This window comes from Bombina bombina, chromosome 1 (genome assembly GCF_027579735.1).
Source record: "Bombina bombina isolate aBomBom1 chromosome 1, aBomBom1.pri, whole genome shotgun sequence".
Classification (NCBI taxonomy): Eukaryota; Metazoa; Chordata; class Amphibia; order Anura; family Bombinatoridae; genus Bombina; species Bombina bombina.
The window spans coordinates 1,433,704,281-1,433,728,175 of record NC_069499.1 but is presented as its reverse complement, the minus strand read 5'-3'; the positions used below and the strand labels follow the sequence as shown (position 1 = coordinate 1,433,728,175).

Sequence of the window (23,895 nt, the reverse complement as noted above, 5' to 3'; positions counted from 1 at the left end):
CATTGTCAGAAAATAAAAACTGCTACATACCTCTATGCAGATTCATCTGCCCGCTGTCCCCTGATCTGAAGTTTACCTCTCCTCAGATGGCCGAGAAACAGCAATATGATCTTAACTACTCCGGCTAAAATCATAACAAAAACTCTGGTAGATTCTTCTTCAAACTCTGCCAGAGAGATAATAACACACTCCGGTGCTATTTTAAAATAACAAACTTTTGATTGAAGATATAAAACTAAGTATAATCACCATAGTCCTCTCACACATCCTATCTAGTCGTTGGGTGCAAGAGAATGACTGGGAGTGACATAGAGGGGAGGAGCTATATGCAGCTCTGCTGGGTGAATCCTCTTGCACTTCCTGTTGGGGAGGAGTAATATCCCAGAAGTAATGATGACCCGTGGACTGATCACACTTAACAGAAGAAAGAAGCCAGCCCCAGCAGGTGAGGAGGAAGGGCGAATGAAACCTTTAGCTAGGTTCACTTGGATGTACTCCTCCATGGATTTGGTTTCAGCTTTGGAGAGTGGATAAGTCCTCCCTTTAGGAAGTGGAGCTTCGGGAAAGAGGCCGATCTTGCAGTCATAAGGACGTTGGGGTGGCAGCACGTCGGCTGCTTTATTCTCAAACACATCCGCAAAGTCTGTGTATACTAAAGAAAGGTTTGAAGGAGTCTGTATACTGGCTATGGGAATGTGGGGCAGAGGAATGACTTTAGCAAGGTAGGAGTAGAAACAGGAGGTACCCCAGGAGGCTAGTTGTCCCTCAGCCCAGTCAAACTGTGGATTGTGTACCTGAAGCCAAGGAAGACCAAGGATGACAGGCTGTGCTGGGGAATGAATGACCTCAAACTGCAGCTGTTCGGTGTGAAGGACTCCCACAGTCAGAGTAAGGGGTGCTGACTCAAAATGGATCACGTCCGAACCAAGGGGGGTGCCATCCAGGGTAGTTATTTTGAGACATTGTCTTTTATGCAGAAGAGGCAAACCAGCTTGAATCATAAAACGGTGATTCAGGAAGTTTCCAGCTGCCCCTGAATCAATGAAGGCTTGAGTGTGGACAGTATTCTGAAGGAAGGTAAGGGTAACAGGCACCAGGATCCGAGAGGAGTGAGGGGATTTAGTTGAGATCATGCTTAGTGGTACCCCAGTGTTATCCCCTAAGCATTGGCTTTTCTCGGCCGAATGTCACGGTCCTTTAGTTGGTGGGTGTTAGATCCACAATAAAAACATAGTCTCAGTCTCCTTCTTCTCTGCCTTTCAGACTCTGAAGATTTGAAGGAGGAGAGATCCATGAGTTCCTCTACTGAGGTATTTGGAGCTGCTGAAGGGGTAGTGGATGCTGCCGAAACTGGGTGACTAGGAGGACAGGAGGGAGAGTCCAGATTGATACAAAGCGTTATAAAGTCATCCAAAGAAGAAGGAATATCACGATAAGTGAGTTCATCTTTGATGCGTTCATGGAGACCCCTCCTAAAGGCTGCCTTGAGAGCACTGCCATCCCAAGTGGTTTCAAGTGCCAAAGTGCGGAACTCGATGGCAAATTGTGCCACAGTTTTATTGCCCTGGCGGAGATCCAGGAGAGAATATTCTGCAGCAGGGGTATGGCCAGAAGTCCCAAACACAGAAGATAAAGCAGAAATTAACTCATCAGCGTCATGCAGGAGTGTAGCGTTCTGTTCCAAAAGGGGGAGAGACCCAGGCTAGGGCCTTGTCTTTTAGCAAGGAAATGATAAAGGTGACCCTTGACTGATGAGACTGAAAGGTGTGAGGATCATTGCGGAAGTGCAGCCTGCATTGCTTTAGAAAGCCCCTGCAATCAGTAGTACCTTCATACTTGTCAGGCAAGGGTATTCGGGGTATACTTCCAGAAGCAGAGGAAGAAGTCACAGTACTAGGAGGAGGGGCAGGTGGTGTAGCAACAGGAGCGGCATCCCTCGCTGTAACTAGTAAGGTGAGTTGAGTGGTAATAGCCTCTAGCTATTCTGCAACTGTGTGGTATGGGTTCCCAACATCTGTCCCTGAAGATAAACAGCTCGTGCCACCTCATCTGGCTGCATGGCCCAAGTATAATGTAACGCTCGGGGATACTCCTCTATCAGACCAAACTCGGCCAGTAGTCTTGTTATCTCGACGTCGAACCGGAATGATAGGGAATATCCCAGAGCAGAGAAAGTTAGTGAGATGAGGAAGGTGGCACTCACCACAGGCAGGACAGTCCCCAGCGACAACAGCTGAGCAGTCCAAGGATGAACCACTAGAATGGTCAGGCAGGCAGGGTTTGGCACCAGTAAAGCAGTCCAAGGGCACACCACTAGAATGGTAAGACAGGCAGGGTTCGGCAACAGTAATACAATCCAGCATTAAAGGGGTAAAGCAGGTAGAGTAGTCAGACAGGCAGGTTCAGCAATAGTAATTCAATCCAGCAATTAAGGGTTAACGCAGGTAGAGTAGTAAGGCAGGCAGGTTCAGTAATGGTAATAAGGCACATAGATAGAACGATCTGTCACACCCATGAGCACACAAAGTAACACCTATACTTGGGCAGTGACAGATCATTTTTAACAATTTTAAATAGGCGCAGGATTCGCGCCACAGGGGTCTGACTGGCATCCGGAGCGTGCGGCGATGATTCCAGCGCCACACGCATCCGGACCCGACACTGCCCCTGACAACGGCTAGAGTGGCGCGGCATGACAATTGGCACGCAGAGTCCCTGAGCTGGCGGCCTTGCAATATGAGCCCCCTTATCTGGTGTTTCATGCAGATAAGGCTGTTCTTCGCACAGGCTTGGGGTTTCTCCCCAAGGTGGTGTCTAACCGTAACATCAGTCAGGAGATAGTTGTTCCTTCCTTATGTCCTAACCCTTCTTCTCCTAAGGAGAGGTTACTTCATAATCTGGATGTGGTTCATGCTTTGAAATTCTATCTTCAGGCCACGAAGGATTTCAGACAATCTAAATATCTTTTTGTTGTAAATTCAGGGAAGCGCAGGGGTCAGAGGGCTTCTGCTACTTCTTTGTCTTTTTTGGCTGAGGAGCTTAATCCGCTTGGCCTATGAGACAGCGGGCCATAAGCCTCCTCAGAGGATTACGGCTCATTCCACTAGAGCTGTAGCTTCATCCTGGGCCTTCAAAAATGAGGCTTCCATGGAGCAGATTTGCAAGTTAGCTACCTGGTCCTCCTTGTATACCTTCACTAAGTTTTACAAATTTTACGTTTTTCCTTCTGCGGAAGCTGTTTTTGTGAGAAATGTTCTACAGGCTGTGGTGCCCCCAGATTAAGAGTCTGCCTTTTACCCTCCCGGTTTCATTCAGTGTCCTCTAAAAGCTTGGGTATATGTTCCAACAAGTAATGAATGAAGCAGTGGACTCTCCTCCCCTTTAGATGGAAAACATAAATTATGCTTACCTGATAATTTTATTTCCATCGTGGGGAGGAGAGTCCACGGCCCCGCCCATATCTCCGATGGGCGGACCTAAATTTAGTATTTTCTTCTGGCACCATTTATACCCTGATATTTCTCCTACTGTTCCTTGTTTCCTCGATAGAATGACTAGGGGATGAGGGGAGTGGGGGAGGTACTTACCTTTGGCTGGGGTGTCTTTGCATCCTCCTGGTTTCCAGGTTCTTAATTCCCACAAGTATTGAATGAAGCAGTGGACTCTCCTCCCCACGATGGAAATAAAATTATCAGGTAAGCATAATTTATGTTATTGTTTTCTACCACCCTGTAGACAAGGTAGATTAGACCCTCTGCACTATATATAGTGCAGGAGCAGGGTACCACAATGCAGGAGAAAGACACTACAGTACTGGAGCAGGGCACTATAGTGCAGGAGCAGGGCACTACAGTACAAGAGCAGGGCACTATATTGCAGGAACAGGACACTACAGTACAGGAGCAGGACACTACAGTACAGGTACCATAGTGCAGGAAAAGGACACTACAGTGCAGGTTCAGGATACTACAATGCAGGAAAAGGGCACTACAGTACAGAAGCAGGGCACTACAGTACAGGAACAGGGTACCATAGTGCAGGAACAAGACAATACAGTGCAGGAGCAGGACACTACAGTGCAGGTTCAGGATAGTACAATGCAGGAACAGGACACTACAGTACAGGAGCAGGACACTACAGTGCAGAAGAAGGGTACTACAGTACAGGAGCAGGATACCACAGTGCAGGAGCAGGGTACTACAGTACAGGAGCGGCAAACAATAGTGCAGGAGCATGGCACTGCAGGACAGGAGCAGGGTACTACAGTGCAGGAGCAGGTTACCAAAGTGCAGGGACAGGGTACTCTGACGCAGGAGCAGGGTACCACAGTGCAGGAGCAGGGCGCTACAGTACAAGAGAAGGGTACCACAGTGCAGGGCCAGAGCACTACAGTACAGGAGTGGGGAACAATACTGCAGGAGCAGGGCACTGAAGTACAGGAGCAGGTCAATGCAGGACAGGAGCAGGGTACCACAGTGCAGGGGCAGGGCACTACAGTACAGGAGCGAGGATCAATAGTGCAGGTGCAGGGCACTACAGTACAGGAACAAGGTACTGCAGGACAGGAGCAGGGTACCACAGTACAGCAGCAGGGTACCATAGTGCAAGGGCAGAGCACTACAGTACAGGATCAGGGCACTACAGTACAGGAGCAGAGTACTACAGTACAGGAGCAGGGCACTACAGTGCAGGAGCAGGGTACCACCGTACAGGAGCAAGGTGCTATAGTGCAGGATCAGGGCACTGCAGTACAGAAGCAGGGTACTACAGTGCAGGAGCAGGGTACCACAGTGCAGGAGCAGGGCACTATAGTGCAGGAGCAAGGTGTTATAGTGCAGGATCAGGGCACTACAGTACAGAAGCAGGGTACCACAGTGTAGGAGCAGGGCACTATAGTGCAAGAGCAGGGCACTACAGTGCAAGAGCAGGGCACTACAGTACAGGAGCAGGGTACTGCAGGACAGGTTGTACAGAAAATAGGAGGGCGCTAGAAAGCTAATAGTAAAAACCACATTTATTCATTGACACTGCAAAATATTGATTGATTTTAAAAAAGGGGGACGTCTCCCCTATAAAAGAAATAAATAGTAACATATCACATGTGAAATAGGCAAAAAAAGGGAGGCCTTCCTATACCACCATTAAAAAATATCTATTTATAAAAAGTCTCGATTTAGAAAGTTCAAGTAAATATTTGCCACCTTCGGCAATGTTGTATAAAAACTGTATCATTGTATTGCTTATTGGAAACAAAAGACAAATCCTCTGTTAGCAAGTCGGTTTTTAACCGCTTCTTATTAGACAAAATATACACAGTCACCTGTATCCCTCTTGGAGAATAAAAGACAGATCCTTTGTGAGCGTTTTATGGCTTTTCACCACTTGCCTTTTCTGGAGACTTTTAGAGCGATCTCACTCACCCCTCCACCTCCAGGAAATCGGTTCCGGTGTTGCACTACTGCAGGACAGGAGCATGGTACGATGGTGCAGCGGCAGGACACTACAGTACAGGATCAAGGCACTACAGTGCAGCATGAATAAGGGTTACACACCCGAAACGTTACTGCTGTTATTGCATTTGGTTGTGTCCACCAGTGCTGCCACCATCTTTTGTTTGCTTTGATTCGTTGGCTGGGGGTTGGAGTGGCCCCCCTAAGTGGCTTGCACACCCCTGTGAGTGCTGTACCTATCTTTGTATCCTACTACAGTGCAGCGGCAGGGCACTACAGGATCAGGGCACTACAGTACAAGATCAGAGTACTACAGTACAGAAGCAAGGTACTGAAGTGCAGGAGCAGGGCACTACAGTACAGAAGCAGGGTACCACAGTGCAGGAGCAGGGCACTAAAGTGCAGGAGTATGGTACCACAGTACAAGAGCAAGGTGCAATAGTGCAGGAGCAGGGCACTATAGAGCAGGAGCAGGGTACCACAGTGCAGGAGCAGTGCACTATGGTAAAGGAGTAGGGTACAATAGTTCTGGAGCAGGGTACCGCAGTGCAGGACAAGAGCACTTTAGTGCAAGAGCAGGGCACTATAGAGCAGAAGCAGGGTACAATAGTGAAGGAGCAGGCTACCACAGTGCAGGAGCAGTGCACTATGGTAAAGCAGTAGGGTATAATAGTGCAGGAGCAGGGTACCACAGTGCAGGAGAAGGGAACTTTAGTGCAGGATCAAGGTACTACAGTGCAGGAGAAGGGTTCTACAGAGCAGGAGCAGGGTACTACATTGCAGAATCAGTGCACCACAGTGAGTGAGCAGGGTAGTGTAGGAGCAAGAGCTTGGCACTACAGTATAAGAGCAGGGCACTACAGTGCAGGAGCAGAGCACAACAGTGCAGGAGCACAGCATGACAGTGCAACAGCAGGATACTACTGTCAGGATCACATGCTGTCAGGATCACATGTCACGATCATACCTTCCTTCCTTAGTCCCTCCCTTCCTGCCTTTAAATCCATACAGCACCTCTCTGCAGGTGCTTTTAGTATTTTGCTTAGTTATCCTGCATACTAGACACAGAATCCTGAGCTCTTACCTATGGGTAAAATACTCTTTGTGAGACTTACTTTTTCCACCCAAGCAATCTGCTTGCAACTACTTGCAACCCCTGAGGATTTTTCACTCAACTCCCAGGTGTTTGTGCATCGATTCAATACTTAAAAGAAATCATTCAAACGGCAGCACTCCTGATTCAGAGAGAAGACACAGCACTTCCTGTCAGCTTAAAACCGCTGCTTATAACAACGGCTACACTCACCTCTGCAAACTGAAGTCACAGAGTTTTGATCAGATCCGGATCTTACCCTGCTGTATGTATATCCAATTGTCGCATAAAGCCGTGAACATATATCTTTGCACTTTAATTCCGTTATGGACAGAGGCTCCAACTTCAACTTCTGACTCATAGTTTAGATTTACCAATCCAGTGACATAGCTCACATCTCTCAGTTTCTTATTACCTGTTGCATTAACCAACTGAAGCTAATTAAGTTTTACTGAACGTTACTATTGTATTCCTTTTTCCATTATTGGATTGAAATATCTAATTATAACATTGTAGCAATTTTTATTTCCACCAAATAAAAACTACTGAAGTTTGTAGTAGTAAAGCTTTGTGGAAGTGAGACAAAAAACATATTTAAAGGGATATACCAGATCCCTCAAATCTGCAGTTGTGATGCATTATCCTCTCATTGCATTCCTAACAACTACAGTGCAGGAACAGGGCACAACAGTGCAGGAGCAGGGCACTACTGTGCAAGAGCAGGGCATGACAGTGCAGGAGCAGGGCACAACAGTGCAACAGCAGGCTACTATAGTGCAACAGCAGGCTACTATAGTGCAACAGCAATCTTTTACAGTGCAGGAGCAGGGCACTACAGTGAAGGAGCAGGCTACTATAGTGCAACAGCAGGGTACGACTGTGCAACAGCAGGGTGCTACAGCGCAGGAGCAGGGCACTACAGTGCAAGAGCAAGGTGGGGGGGGGGGGTGTAGTGTCACCACTACCTGCAGGAACCAGTCTGACCGGAAATTGTCTATGCTGTTATATCAACTAAACTGGTGACTCCCTGTCCAAAAAGAAATCTGTTCTGGCATTTAAATATGGACAATTGTAAAAAAAAAAAAAAAAAAGAATCCAAAAAATAAAATGTATGGGGATGTATTCCACCCTGGACTGTTTTACGCTATAAAAATGTTTGATAGATATGCTTATCTAAAAGGTGTATATCTACACGTTACCCATCACGTTGTGAGTACCTTTAGATAATAATCAATGGAGTAGTATATAAATAATAACTGTTCACCTATCAGCGCATAAAACAAGTTACACTGTAAAATACAGTATCTGTCAGGGTGCCAGGAATCAGACTGAGACGATAAGTGCAAAAATAATCACACCTATATTAATAGCAAAAAAATAATAAAAACTCCACAAAACAAATAACAAGCCAGGAATCAAAACCAGAGCTGGTAGCCAGACGAGCCGAGTCAGGGGCCAAAGCGAATAGTCAGACGAGCCGAGTCAGGAGTCAAAGCGAGTAGTCAGACGAGCCGGAATCAGGAACAAGGAGAACAGCAGAGTCACAACAAGCCAGGGATCAGGAACCAGGAGGGACGTCAGGCAGCCAGGTAATACACAGGAGCTCTCACAAACAGGTCTGAGACAACGCAAGGACAAAGCATACTGAACAGAGGCCCTTTAAATATTAAGTGATGACATCACAATTCTGAGACTGAATCCTGTCTCACACCGATGATGTACACCAGTCTGGCCATAAAAGGAAGTGCAGGAAATGAGCAGAATCACACAGTATGCACCAGAGTCAGCAAGAGAGGTGCGTAAAATGGCTGCCAGCAGCACATGGCCAACAAAACAGGGAAAAAACCCTGACAGTACCCTTCCCTCAGCGATCCCTCCCCCGCAGGAGGACAAAAGACTTATTGGGGAAACGGGCATGGAAGGCATGGAGGAGGGCGGGAGCATAAACATCAGAGGAGGGACCCATGAACGCTCCTCCAGACCGTAGCCCCTACAGTGAACCAAATACTGTACACGGCCCCTGGACATACGAGAGTCAATAATGCTGCTGACCTCATACTCCTCATGGTTGTCAACAAAGATAGGACGGGGACGAGGCAACATAGTGGTAAACCGATTACAAACCAATGGTTTCAAGAGGGAGACATGAAAAACATTGGAGATGCGCATTGCAGGAGGAAGGTCAAGAGCGTAGGCCACAGGATTGACCCGTCGTAGTATTAAAAAAGGACCAACATAACGGTGAGCCAATTTATTGGAAGGCACACAAAGGTTCAAGTTGCGGGAGGACAGCCAAACTCTCTCACCAACCTTGTAGGAAGACACGGGCAGACGCCTATGATCGGCCTGGAACTTTTGGCGCTGCATAAAACGATGAAGGCAATCCTGAATCTGCACCCACGTGGAACGGAGTTGCCGGAGATGCTCCTTCAAAGCCGGAATACCCTGAGATATGAATGAATTGGGCAACAAGGATGGTTGAAACCCATAATTCGCCATGAACGGGGATAACTTGGAGGAAGCATTAATAGCACTATTACGAGCAAACTCTGCCCAAGGTAACAGTTCAGACCAATTATTGTGGTGATCTGAGACATAGCAACGGAGGAACTGTTTCAGAGCTTGATTAGACCGTTCTGCAGCCCCATTGGATTGAGGGTCATATCCCGAGGAGAAGGAAAGCTGGATCCCCATTTGAGCACAAAAGGAACGCCAAAATCTGGAGACAAACTGGCTACCCCGGTCCGACACTATCTCCTTGGGTAACCCATGTAAACGGAAGACCTCCCGGGCAAAAATTGAAGCAAGCTCCTGAGCGGTAGGCAACTTCTTGAAGGGAATGCAATGTGACATTTTAGAAAAATGGTCAACCACCATAAGGATAACAGTATTGCCATTGGAAACAGGGAGCTTGACAATGAAGCCCATGGAAAGATGTGTCCAAGGACGCTCACTATTAGCAATAGGTTGAAAAAGACCCACAGGAAGACGTTGAGGAGTCTTTTTCTGTGCACAAACTGAGCAGGAGGCAACATACGCAGCAACATCAGAGCGAAGACCTGGCCACCAGAATTGTCGAGCAACAGACCAAATTATTTGGTTCTTGCCTGGGTGACCTGCGGCTTTAGGATAGTGGTAAGTGTGCAAAAGTTTAGTTCAAAGATTCTCGGGAACAAAACACTTACCACTAATCTCAGGAGGTGCATTGGTTTGTGCAGCCAGGATCTCCTCCCCCAATGGAGAAGTCAAATTAGTACGTATGGTAGCCAAAATATGGTCAGGAGGTATAACTGGAGTAGGTACAGACTCCTCCTTGGACAGAGGTGAAAATTGTCGAGAGAGGGCATCAGCCCTAACATTCTTACTACCAAGCAGGTAGGAGACCACATAATTAAACCGAGACAAAAATAGCGTCCATCTGGCCTGTCGGGGCGACAAACGTTTTGCTTCAGATAGATAAGTTAAATTCTTGTGGTCAGTAAGAATAAGCACTGGCACGCTAGTACCCTCAAGAAGATGCCTCCATTCCTTGAGTGCCAAAACTATGGCCAGTAATTCCCTGTCGCCAATTTCTTAATTGCACTCCGCTGGAGACAATGTCTTAGAGAAGAAACCACATGGATGCAAGGAACCATCAGGCATAGGACGTTGAGACAAGAGGACACCTACTCCAGTCTCAGAAGCATCGACCTCAAGAACGAAAGGCAGGAAAGGGTTAGGATGAGCCAGAACTGGAGCGGCAGCAAAGGCAGCCTTAAGACTATCAAAGGCCTTAATGGCAGTAGGTGCCCAATGGAGTGGATCATTCTCTTTACGGGTCATGTCTGTGATAGGTTTGACCAAGGAAGAAAAGTTTTTAATAAACTTTCTATAGTAATTGGTGAACCCCAAAAATCATTGACTAGACCGAAGACCAACTGGACGAGGCCAATGCAGAACTGCAGATAACTTGTCAGGAACCATGGAGAACCCGGCAACGGAGATAACATAACCTAGGAAGGTTACTTGAGTCTGATGGAACTCACATTTCTCGAGTTTACAAAACAGGCCGCTCTCACATAGTCTCTGAAGAACCTGTGTAACATCAGAACGATGAGCCTCAAGTGTGGGTGAGTGTATGAGGATGTTGTCTAAGTATACCACAACACACTGTTGCAACATATCTCGTAGGACATCATTAATAAACTCCTGGAAAACAGCAGAAGCATTACATAGGCCAAAGAGCATTACAAGATACTCATAATGCCCGCTCCTGGTGTTAAATGCTGTTTTCCATTCGTGGGCCTCCTTGATCCTAACGAGATTGTACGCTCCTCTCAAATCAAGTTTAGTAAAGATCGTAACTCCCTTGAGGCGGTCAAAGAGTTCCGTAATGACCGGAATAGGGTAAGCACCTTGTCAAAAACGTCTAGGAACTCTCGGTACTCCTCTGGCAATTGAGATACCGAAGAAGTGCACAAGACTTTAACTAGTTTCAGAAGACAAGTGGAAATACATACAGGACAAAATTTCGCCGCAGAGAGACGTGTGAATCCCTACTGCATCGCTCAGCAGTACCTGGTGACTCGGGACCAGGAGGCATGGGAGGAGAGGGAGGCATGGGTGGGAACGAACACATAGGAGACAACGGAACAGGAGGCTTCCGCAAGCGCTCCTTGAAAGAGGGCCTCTCACTTAGTCTGATGTCAATTAGGATAAAAAAAGACACCAATGCCATTGAGATCTTCTGGTAAATCTCTGGCAGCAACTTCATCTTTAATCGCATCAGAGAGCCCATGAAAGAAGGCGGCAACAAGGGCTTCATTGTTCCAACCTACCTCTGCGGCAAGCGTACGGAACTCAATGGCATACTGAGCAACAGATCTTGTACCTTGCTGAATGGACATGAGTCATTTAGCAGCAGAGGAGGAGCGAGCCGGAACATCAAATACCCTTCGAAAGGAGGCCACAAATTCAGGGTAATTTGAAATCACAGGTCTATTAGTCTCCCACAAGGGATTAGGCAAGAGCTGTGTCAGAGAGTAACGAGATGAGAAATCCCACCTTAGCTCTGTCAGAGGGAAACGCCTGAGGTAACATCTCAAAGTAAATGCCCACCTGTTTCAAAAACCCTCTGCACTGATTAGGATTGCCTCCATATCGCTGAGGTATAGGTGCAGAACCGAACATGCTCCTGGTAGGACTAGGTGCAGCAGCGGAAACAGGAGCAGCCATAACTTGCGGGAGACTTTGGTACAAATATGCAGTGCAAGTCAGCAGGGTTTGCAGGGCTAGTGCAAATTGATCCAAGCGGTGATCCTGTTCATCCATCCTGGAAATTATGGCAGGTAAAGGTGGATTATTAGGACCATCAGAATTCATGGCCCTTGCATAATGTCAGGGTGCCAGGAATCAGACTGAGACGAGAAGTGCAAAAATAATCACACCTATATTAAAAGCAAGAAAATAATAAAAAGTCCACAAAACAAATAACAAGCCAGGAATCAAAACCAGAGCTAGTAGTCAGACGAGCCGAGTCAGTAGCCAAAGGGAATAGTCAGACGAGCCGATTCAGGAGCCAAAGCGAGTAGTCAGATGAGCTGGAATCAGGAACAAGGAGAACAGCAGAGTCAGGAACAAGCCAGTGATCAGGAACCAGGAGGGACGTCAGACAGCCAGGTAATACACAGGAGCTCTTACAAACAGGTCTGAGACAACGCAAGGGCAAAGCATACTGAACAGAGGCCCTTTAAATAATAAGTAATGACATCACAAGTCTGAGACTGAATCCTGTCTCACACTGATGATGTACACCAGTCTGGCCATAAAAGGAAGTGCAGGAAATGAGCAGCATCACACAGTATGCACCAGAGTCAGCAAGAGAGGTGAGTAAAATGGCTGCCAGCAGCACATGGCAAACAAAACAGGGAAAAAACCCTGACAGTATCTCACAAAAGTAAGTACACCCCTCACATTTTTGTAAATATTTTACTATATCTTTTCATGTGATAACATAGAAGAAATGACACTTTGCTACAATGTAAAGTATAGAGTGTACAGCCTGTATAACAGTGTAAATTTGATGTCCCCTCAAAACAACTCAACAAACAGCCATTTATGTCTAAGTGGAAATATCGAAATTGGGCCCAAAGTGTCAATATTTTGTGTGGCCACCATTGTTTTCCAGCACTGTCTTAACCCTCTTGGGCATGAAGTTCACCAGAGCTTCACAGGTTGCCACTGGAGTCCTCTTCCACTTCTCCATGACAACATCACGAAGCTGGTGGATGTTAGAGACCTTGTGCTCCCCCACCTTCCGTTTGAGGCTGCCCACAGATGCTCAATAGGGTTTAGGTCTGGAGACATGCTTGGCCAGTCCTTAACCTTTACCCGCAGCTTCTTTAGCTATGGCAGTGGTCGTCTAGGAGGTGTGTTTAGGGTTGCTATCATATCATTGGAATACTGCCCTGCAGCCCAGTCTCTGAAGGGAGGGGATCATGCTCGTCTTCAGTAGGTCACAGTACATGTTGGCATTCATGGTTCCCACAATGAACTGTAGCTCCCCAGTGCCGGAAGCACTCATGCAGGGCCCAGACCATGACACTCCCACAACCATGCTTGACTGTAGGCAAGACACACTTGTCTTTGTACTCCTCACCTGGTTGCTGCCACACACGCTTGACACCATCTTCACCAAATAAGTTTATCTTGGTCTCATTGGACCGCAGGACATGGTTCCAGTAATCCATGTCCTTAGTCTGCTTGTCTTCAGCAAACTGTTTGCAGGCTTTTTTGAGCATCATCTTTAGAAGAGGCTTCCTTCTGAGACGACAGCCATGCAGACCAATTTGATGCAGTGTGCAGCAAGCATATGGTCTGAGCAATGACAGGGTGACCCCCCCACCCCTTTAACCTCTGCAGCAATGCTGGCAGCACTCATACATCTATTTCCCAAAGACAACCTCTGGATATGACGCTGAGCACGTGCACTCAACTTCTTTGGTCAACCATGGTGAGGCCTGTTCTAAATGGAACCAGTTCTGTTAAACTGCTGTATGGGCTTGCCCACCGTGATGCAGCTCAGTTTCCAGGTCTTGGCAATCTTCTTATAGCCTAGGCCATCTTTATGTAGAGCAACAATTCTTTTTTTCAGATCCTCAGAGAGTTCTTGAGATGCCATGTTGAACTTCCAGTGACCAGTATGAGGGAGTGTGAGAGCGATAACACCAAATTTAACACACCTGCTCCCCATTCACACCTGATAACTTGTAACACTAACGAGTCACATGACACCGGGGAGGGAAAATCGCTAATTGGGCCAAATTTGGACATTTCCACTTTTGTTGCCAACGGTTTAGACATTAATGGCTGTGTGTTAAAATATTTTGAGGGGACAGCACATTTGCACTGTTATACAGGCTGCACACTCACTACTTTACATTTTAGCAAAGTGTCATTTCTTCAGTGTTGTCACATGAAAAGATATAATAAAATATTTACAAAAATGGGAGGGGTGTACTCACTTTTGTGAGATACTGTATACCAGTATAACAAAACGTATTGAAAACCACACAGAACAAGTTAAAACTCTATAAAACAGTCTACTCTAACATATACAAACAACAAATAAACAAACAAACTTGAAAGCAGTTAACGCCTTAAAGGGACAGTCAACCATAGAATTGTTATTGTTTTAAAAGATAGATAATCCCTTTATTACTCATTCCCCAGTTTTGCATAACCAACACAGTTATATTAATGTACTTTTTACCTTTGTGATTACCTTGTATCTAGGAACCTTCTTTCAGCCCCCTGATCACATGACTGTGACTGTTTATTATCTATTGTCTTAAATTTAGCATTGTATTGTGCTAGATCTTAAATAACTTTCTGTGCCTGAACACAGTGTTATCTATATAGCCCACGTGTACTTTCTGTCTCTTTGTGTTGAAAAGAGATTTAAAAAGCATGTGATAAGAGGCAGCCCTCAAAGTCTTAGAAATTAGCATATGAGCCTACCTATGTTTAGTTTAAACTAAGAATACCAAGAGAAAAAAGCAAATTTGATGATAAAAGTAAATTGGAAAGTCAATTAAAATTAAAAGTCCTATCTGAATAATGAAAGTTTAATTTATACTTGACTGTCCCTTTAACGATGGAAAAAATTGTCTAAGTTGGGAACAAATTAAAGTGGAGAAAATTTTGGGGTAAACTGTTCCTTTTTTAAAGGAATTAAATTACCAATAAATGTTTGCTTACAATGGTTTGAATCCCTATTTTTAATTAAATATTCAGACCAGTGTAAGAGAATGTTATACTCTATGGGGCCTATATAACATGGCCCGAATTGGCCCCAATGAAGCTTTTAAGCCCGCTGCTCCTTAAATCATACGCCTCCTCTGAGGCTGCGGTCTGCAATCTACCTGATCGTGTACGATCGGGTTGATTGACACCCCCTGCTAGCAGCCGATCGGCCGCAAATCTGCAGGGGTGGCATTGCACAAGCAGTTCACCAGAACTGCTTGTGCAATGTCGGCATTCAGCAATGTCTGGCGGACATGATCTGCTACAGTGGATCATGTCCGCCAGACATTGATAAATTGGTCCCTATGGGCCAGATTACAAGTGGCACAATATTCAGCGCTTTTGCTTGCTCGCAGACACCACCAGAAGTAAGTTAGCACGCCTATTACAAGATGAAAGTAAATAGTTTGCTTCAGTACTTCGGAAATCATGACTGTGCTAACTTCATCTCCTCATAGACTTTAATGGAGTGCACTGATGAAGAAAAAGAAAAAAACACTTATCGATTGTACGCAAACCCGACACGGCATTAGACCAAGTGTACTTAACCAGACGTAATTCATATTTTACATTCCATTGTTCTTCACATAGAAGAAACAGTTTTATTTGTATTTTATGTATATATATATATGTCCCCAAATGAGAAGCACTTGCGGGGATCTTTAATCCTTAATCAATTTTTTTTTGTATCATTACAGTGATGTTTCTTCTGTAGACGGGGCTGAAACAGCAAAAAGTCACTGTAATGATACAATAACATTTGGTTATGGATTAAAGATATATATATATATCCTATATTATAAAAGGCCAAGTGTTTGTCTGAAGCCGTCATGCGCAGTAGAGACAAACACTTGGCCTTGAGATAGGGAGCGCGAGGTACACAGCATACAAGCAGCTGTGAGATAGGGAGCGCGAGGTACACAAACAGCTGTGAGGTCTGCTGCGTGAGAAGCGGCCACGCGCTCCCCAGACCTCACAGCTGTTTGTGGCTGACGGGAGCGTTGCGATGGGGGCGTGGCCCGGCGTCACGAGGGGCGTGGCCGGACGGGTGTCGCCGTGATGGGGCGTGGCCAGACGGGGTCCCGCGATGTGAGCACAGAGCCACAGAGGGAGCAGGAGAGGGGGAGAGAGAGACAAAGGGGGGTGGAGAGAGACAAAGGGGGGGTGGAGAGAGACAAAGGGGGGGTGGAGAGAGACAAAGGGGGGGTGGAGAGAGACAAAGGGGGGGGAGAGAGACAAAGGGGGGGGAGAGAGACAAAGGGGGGGGAGAGAGACAAAGGAGGGGAGAGAGACAAAGGGGGGGGAGAGGGACCAAGGGGGGGAGAGACAAAGGGGGGGAGAGACAAAGGGGGGGGGAGACAAAGGGGGGGGAGAGACAAAGGGGGGGAGATACAAAGGGGGGATAGACAAAGGGGGGGAAGAGAGACAAAGGGGGGGAGAGAGACAAAGGGGGGGAGAGAGAGACAAAGGGGGGAGAGAGACAAAGGGGGGGGAGAGAGACAAAGGGGGGGAGAGAGACAAAGGGGGGGACAAAGGGGGGGGAGACAAAGGGGGGGGAGAGAGACAAAGGGGGGGGGAGAGACAAAGGGGGGGAGAGAGACAAAGGGGGGGGAGAGAGACAAAGGGGGTGGAGAGAGAGACAAAGGGGGGGGGGGAGAGAGAGACAAAGGGGGGGAGAGACAAAGGGGGGGGGAGAGAGACAAAGGGGGGGGGGAGAGAGAGCCAAAGAGGGGGGAGAGAGAGAGCCAAAGAGGAAAAAGAGCCAAAAAGGAGAGAAAGCCAAAGAGGGGGGGGGGGGGAGAGAGCCAAAGGGGCGGGGAGAGAGCCAAAGGGGGGGGGAGAGCTAAAGGGGGGGGAGAGCCAAAGAGGGGGGAGAGAGAGAGCCAAAGAGGAAAGAGAGCCAAAGAGGAGAGCAAAAGAGGGGAGAGAGCCAAAGAGGGGGGGGGCAGAGCCAAAGAGGGGAGAGAGCCAAAGAGGGGGGGAGAGAGTCAAAGAGGGGAGAGAGAGAGCAAAAGAGGGGGGGAGAGCCAAAGAGGGGGGGGGAGCCAAAGAGGGGGGAGAGAGAGAGCCAAAGAGGAAAGAGAGCCAAAGAGGAGAGAGAGCAAAAGAGGGGAGAGAGCCAAAGAGGGGGGAGAGAGAGCCAAAGGGGGGGGGCGAGCCAAAGGGGGGGGGAGAGCCAAAGAGGGGGGAGAGAGAGAGCCAAATAGGAGAGAGAGCAAAAGAGGGGAGAGAGCCAAAGAGAGGGGGGGGAGAGCCAAAGAGGGGGGGGGAGAGCCAAAGTGGGGGGGGGAGCCAAAGAGGGGGGAGAGAACAAAAGAGGGGAGAGAGAGAGCAAAAGAGGGGAGAGGGAGAGCAAAAGAGGGGAGAGGGAGAGAAAGCAAAAGAGGGGAGAGAGAGAGCAAAGGAGAGGGGGGAGAGAAAGCAAAAGAGAGAGGGGAGTGAAAGCAAAAGAGAGGGGGGAAGAGAGAGCAAAAGAGAGGGGGGAGAGAGCAAGGGGTGGGACCGCTGTACTGCAAAAAATGGCCCGTGTACACGGGCTTTAGTACTAGTATATATATTATTAAAAATATACCGTATCTATGCCTATATATCTATATGAATATATACAGGTATAGGTATATACAGGTATATACAGATATATATAGGAATATATATTTAAAAATGCAAAGAACATTTTCTCCTATGTGAAGAACATTTGAATGTAAAATACATATATAGGGTCTATATCATAAGACCAGAGTATTGAATACAGAACGCTGCAATGCCGAAGTTCGAAATTCCGAAAGTGAAAAATGCCAACACATCATAATCCATAACCTGTGAAATGCCATTAACAGACCACAGCAGGGGTAAGTTTTTTTGTTGTTTTTTTTTCCTTACTTCGCCACCAATTCAGCACGTGTGTGAAGTATCAGCTCCTCCCTGGTAGCAGACTTTTGTGTCCCTCTCTGGCAGTGCAATCACGTCTCAGCTCCCGGCAGCGCAATTACATCTCAGCTCCTCTCTACTAGTGAGTGCAATTACTGGGCTATTTTAAATTTCTTAGTGAGCGCGCTGTTATTCACTATCTTTTTCCCTCTGCCTGGCATCCACCCCATGTGAACCTTGGGGAATTAGGTTTACAAGGGGGGCTTTGCCCCCCCTTAAACCCCCAGGCAGAGGCAAAATAGATAGTGAAGGTTACAGTCCCCTTAAGTTTAAAAGTTGTTGTATTTTGCCAGGAAATCAACTTTACCAGGTAGTGATTCAGCCTACTTCCAGCTGATGAGTGGCAAAAACCACGAAACAGCTGTCCTAGGATGGTTTTAAATCACTGTACTAACTGTAGCTAAGCTTATCCCTTTCATGTTGGGTCTAATCTGTCTACATCACAACGTACGAATGTAAACAAATTGAAATCACGCAATTGTGCATGCAATCGCAAGATTTCAATTATGGGATCGGGTCAGAAGGGCAAGCCTACAACGCTTGCCATGCCCACCAGGCCCTGATCCCATTCAGGAAGCGAGGTTTGCTTCAGTACAGCCAAACGGTTAGGACGTTTCATGCCGTCCTAACAGCGCTAAAGCCCAGTACAGTTGGGACGGCATGGAACGTCCTAACGTCTGGAAACAGTTAAAAGCTGTGTATACAGTGATGCTTTGGCACAAAGGGGAGTCTGCCTATAAGCAGAATGAAGTAAAAAATGAGTAATTGTGAACCTCATTTGCATGTCTTACCCAGAATCCTTAGCTGCAATGGGAACAATGTATCCAGTTTTCTGTGGAAAAAGCAAGCCCTCTGACTTGTCTAGATTGGATAATGAGCTACACAATGAGTTATTATCTCTACTATATATATATATATATATATATATATACATATATATATACTGCGTATATATATATATATATATATATATACATACATACATTATAGACCTTTCCATTCAAACACCTTGTCATATACCATATACCCTTTAACCCTTATACATATTGTTTATTAATATTTATATGAATATTTTTTATTATATAGTGTATATGAGTGTAACATTTCATTTTAATGTATTTATTTTGTGTTTGGTGAGCATTTTTTTTAGCCCTAACCATCTTCCCAGTCTTCAGTCGCTCTAATCTGACAAGCGCAAATTTAGATGTTTACATGTTTACTTTCAACTTATATGATGTGCGCGTTAGCGTGGTCTCGATATTGCAATATTACGCCCGTGCTAGCATTGGAGTTAAGCATTGGAACAGGGAATCTCTATTAAAGGGACATGAAACCCCAAAATGTTCTTGCATGATTCAGATAGAGAATACAATTTTAAACAACTTTCCAATTTACTTCTATTATTTAATTTGCTTCCTTCTCTTGTTATCCTTTGCTGAAAGGTGTATCTAGACAAGCTCAGGAGCAGCAGAGAACCTAGATTCTAGCTGTTGATTGATGGCTGCATACATATATTGATTGTGATTTGGTCACCCATGTGTTCAGTTAGAAACCATTAGTGCATTGCTGCTCCTTCAACAAATGATAGCAAGAGAATGAAACAAATTAGATAATAGAAATAAATTAGAAAGTTGTTTAAAATTGTATTCTCTATCTGAATCATGAAAAAAAAAATGTGTTTCATGTCCCTTTAAGTGTGTTTGTTTGCAAGTCATTGGCCCCTATTTATCATCAGTCTTGCGGACCTGATCTGACAGTGCGGATCAGGTCCGCAAGACCTCGCTAAATGCGGAGAGCAATACGCTCTCCGCATTTAACATTGCAGCAGCAGCTCACAAGAGCTGCTGGTGCAACGCTGCCCCCTGCAGACCTGCGGCCAATGGGCCGCCAGCAGGGAGCTGTCAATCAACCCGATCGTACTCGATCGGGTTGATTTCCAGCGATTCCTGTCCGCCTGCTCAGAGAAGGCGGACAGGGTTATGGAGCAGCGGTCTTTAGACCGCTGCCTCATAACTTGTGTTTCTGGCGAGTCTGAAGACTCGCCAGAAACACGGGCCCACAAGCTCCGTATGGAGCTTGTTAAATGGGCCCTATTGTTCCTACTTTCCCTCTAAGCAATTTTACATTCCAGCATGTTTTGGTATAAAGCTCTGTTTACAAGCTGCAACACACAAAAAGTGTGAAAAATGTTTAAAAATGTAATTTTAGTGACTGCAATTCTTCTTCTGGTCACACCTTTGGGGCTTTGTAAACTACATATTATTGGTGAATATGTTTTGCTTTTGGTTCTACAAATGTTATTGCATATTTAAACCAATAATAATCTATTATGGACTCTGATAACCCCTGTATTTATGTTTTTAGGTGTCATACAGATGAGAAGAGGACACAGTACCTCTTTATGGATGATCCCACATTACTACCCCTTGTTGATGTGGATAAAGGATTTGCTATTGCCTTGTTTCTGCTCCTTTGTGTTTTTCTGGCTATGATGATTGTGAGATGTGCCAAGCTCATTATGGATCCATATAAAGACATCCCAAACTCTATGTGGGAAGATTCATAAAAGAGCTCAATGGAAAGAGAGAGGAATAACTGCTAAGCGATAACAAATTCACTGTGGGCCATGAAAAAATCTATAGAGATGAGATAAATTGAATTCCAATGGAATTCAAGAAGATGGAAGATAAATTCTAATACAGTGGGACCTTGGCAGAAGGGACTAAAAAACAGAGCACAATCTTTCAGGAGTTGCAATGTCATCTCCAGAATCTACCTGGTTACAAGCACCTTTTGTTCTAATATACTTGAATTCTCTGCTCCCGGAACCACAGTTTTAAAAGACTCGGCATTTGCCAATTTAATAGCTTAGTCCTCAGACGTGACCACCAGCCCAGAGCAAACAACATGGTCACTTGACCAATCTCAGCCCAATTACCAATGAATGTGGGAACAGGAGTTTTCGAGGTCTTCCATTTTACTATTAAGTAATACAGGTGGCAAAAGTATTATAGCACAGCACTTTTGGCTACAAAAAATAACATGTCGAGTGCACTTTGCCTCCTAATACCTTAAAGGCTTGTACTGTTATTGTCTCAGCATGATTTAGAGATCTCATTAACAAATCTCTAAAAAAGGAGCATAGCATTTAAAATGTAAGTTTATATCCTGAGCAACCTTCTATTGACAGTGACAGGATAGTCCAAGTGCTGTTAACAGTGATGGATCAGTCAGCCTTCACACTTGAGCAGCTCAAGTTCAAGAAATAGAGACAGCTACTAATGTATGTGGGAGCTGTTAGAACACAACAGTATTTTATGAATTTAACTATCGTGTACAGCAGTCAGCATTTCTGCTGCAGATCCATTTGTGAAAGCAACAACTAAAAACAGCTGTACATCTCTTTTAATCCACCATACAACAACTTTTGACTAGACAAACCTTTTGGATAAAAAGTATCCTCCACAATGAATTCACACCCTTAAACTTAATCCTATCCGTCACTAATACAACTCCCCCCAAAATGTCAACATTAATTATAACCTCCCCCTCTACAAATAATGTTAAGCTGGGCCCATCCAATCCCCTAGGTGCTGTTAAATCTAACCAATCCTAAGTAATTTGTGACAAACCACTGTCGACACTGGCACAATCCTCATGGCAACTGCCACCAATAAATGTAACCTCCATTGCAAACCCTCCGATACCTAAACCCCCTTTCAACCCCAGATCACCCAAATTAGTTAAAATAAAACCATATTTAATTTAATTATAAAAAAATGCACAGTAAAATGCCCTTACTTGAGAACCATCTGAAGAATGGATAATTTTTTCTCTCTCCAAGGTCTACCCCTCATACAGTGTCCTCTTTTATTTATTATCTCAGTAGCCATTATTCTGATTACTATTATGAAATTAACCAATTAGACTTGAAGATGGGCAGTCTTGTCGTTAAATTTGTGCCTGTCCATTATTCTGATTGGCTAGTCTTATTAGCGTATAGTGGGGTTTGCAATGGGATGATTAGGTTTGACAAGGTGGGGGGGGGGATTAGATCACTGGAGGTTTGGCTTAACAGCAGTAAGGGCATCAAGTTGGCAACAGCTAGTGTTACTTCCAGTGGGGGAGGTTTCACCTACTGTGCTATAAAACTGGAGCCACTATATAAAAACTGGTTTTGCTAGGATCTAAGCCATATGTTTTTGACCATGATTACAATTCCTATATCTGAGATTTTAGTTTACTATGCACTACTGTACTAATATTATATATTGCAAAGCACAAATCTGTTTCTGTAGAATGATGTACTATTTCTTTTTCTAAATATACTTAGACAATTAAATTTAGAGAAACCTTTTAGACATTTTAATAACATAACATAGGCATGTAACTGTATTAAAATTATAGTTTTGCATCATTATTTTTATTATTATCAGGAACGTTAGAACTTTGAAGTGAAATATCAGAGACTGTTTATTTCTCTTTCCCCATAAAACAGGAAAGCTGTTTAATTATTAAAAAAAAACTATGGGTGAGTCCTACGCTTGCTACTGATGAACACTGAGCTGCATCACAGTGATGGAATTGTCTCTATCAACAGGGCTGGCTAGACGTCATACTTGAGCAACGCTAAGCATTGTGGCAGCTCCCAAGTATTAGCAACAGCTATTACATTCTATGTTAAAATAGTGAGGATATCCAATGTAACTATTATTTATAAGTGGGCAGGCTGTGAAGCCACAGCAAACCCCTTAGTAGTGGTGACAACTAAAGCCTGTTACACAACAGAGTTTAGACAGCCTAAAACTCAATAGGGAGAATAAATAATCATCTGTAATGCATAGGTATACCAGCATATCCACAATCTTTCCCCAACTGCAATTAACCCTAACCAAGGCCTTCTTCACTGCTGTTAAAATTAAATGCTGATCTGTACCCTTAACATGACCACCCACAACAAAACCACTCTTATGTACAATGCCCCGCTACACAATTCCTCTACTGCTATAAACCCTCTTTAAACAAAGCCCACACTTACCAACAAAGCCACATTGCTACACTCCTTCCTATACTTATAATCTAAATTCCCTATAAGTGATTCCCTGACTACAAAATGTCATCTAAGTTGCCTTCATACTAACCTAAGCTTGATATTGTTTCCCCATTATTATACAGTTTACTCCTATGGAATACCCATGAAAGCCTGTATACTCAGTATATATGCAATCATCAGTGTTAAAGAACAAAAAAACCCTCTAAGAGAACTATATGAGCTGGAGGGTTTTGTGTGTATTGTGCATGTGTATAGTTTGTTATATGTATTATACTGTAAACTATTATATTATGTATTTAAATAAATGTGTTTTTAAATTATTTTATTTTTAAGGACAAAATTTTGTGTAAGGGATATAAATATTCTATTATGTTTTTTAAAAATAGACATAACATTGTATACTGTATGTATAGCCACTACAAGATTACACTGTACTGCACATGTTTAGTTCTAGTATCGCAATAGCACTGTACAAAGTATGTTATAAATGAATAACTCATTTGTATGTATGTTGCAATCACACTTTGCCAAATGTATTATTATAATAGAAGAAGTTTGGTATACTTTTTTTTTTGTTTAATTCATACATATCACATACTATATACACATGTACAATATACCCACAATGCCCCAGCTCATATAGGTTTATTGTTCATGTACTAGTTTCACTAGTGTATAGTAACAATGTAAACTGTATTGTCATTCAATACTTTCTAAAGGGATGATGTATATTACACCCTTGCTGCACATGGTGAGGCTGCTTTTAACATTCTGCCAGTGGCATAGAACCCTCACCTCCCACAGTGAAGAAATAAAAACTGTTTGTTTAAATGGATAGGTAATATAGGAAGAGGAAAAGGAGTAAGTTGGGATACTGGGGTTGATTTATCAAGTGTTGAGCAGACATGATTTGCTATAACCAATCATGTCCGCTGAACATCCCTAAATGCATACGCTGTTATCACTTCACCAGAAATGCTTGTGCAATGCCGTCCCTTGCACACTGGCGGCCAATCTGCTGCTAGCAGGGGCTGTCAATCATCCTAATTGGATTGGGATGATTTGGCAGACAGGTTAAGGAGCAGCGG

At 44.7% G+C, this 23,895-nt stretch overlaps 1 protein-coding gene across 1 annotated transcript in view; it reads left to right on the top strand.

Annotated features, from left to right (window-relative positions):
• The window catches only part of CTXND2 (cortexin domain containing 2), a 95,244-nt gene extending 74,484 nt beyond the window's left edge, over positions 1 to 20,760 (top strand). The window contains exon 2 of the mRNA XM_053696044.1: positions 20,119 to 20,760. Within this exon, the coding sequence (XP_053552019.1) occupies positions 20,156 to 20,320 (165 nt within the window). The 5' untranslated portion in view covers positions 20,119 to 20,155 and the 3' untranslated portion in view covers positions 20,321 to 20,760. The remainder of the gene's footprint in view (positions 1 to 20,118) is intronic.
• Positions 20,761 to 23,895: the final 3,135 nt, after the last annotated feature.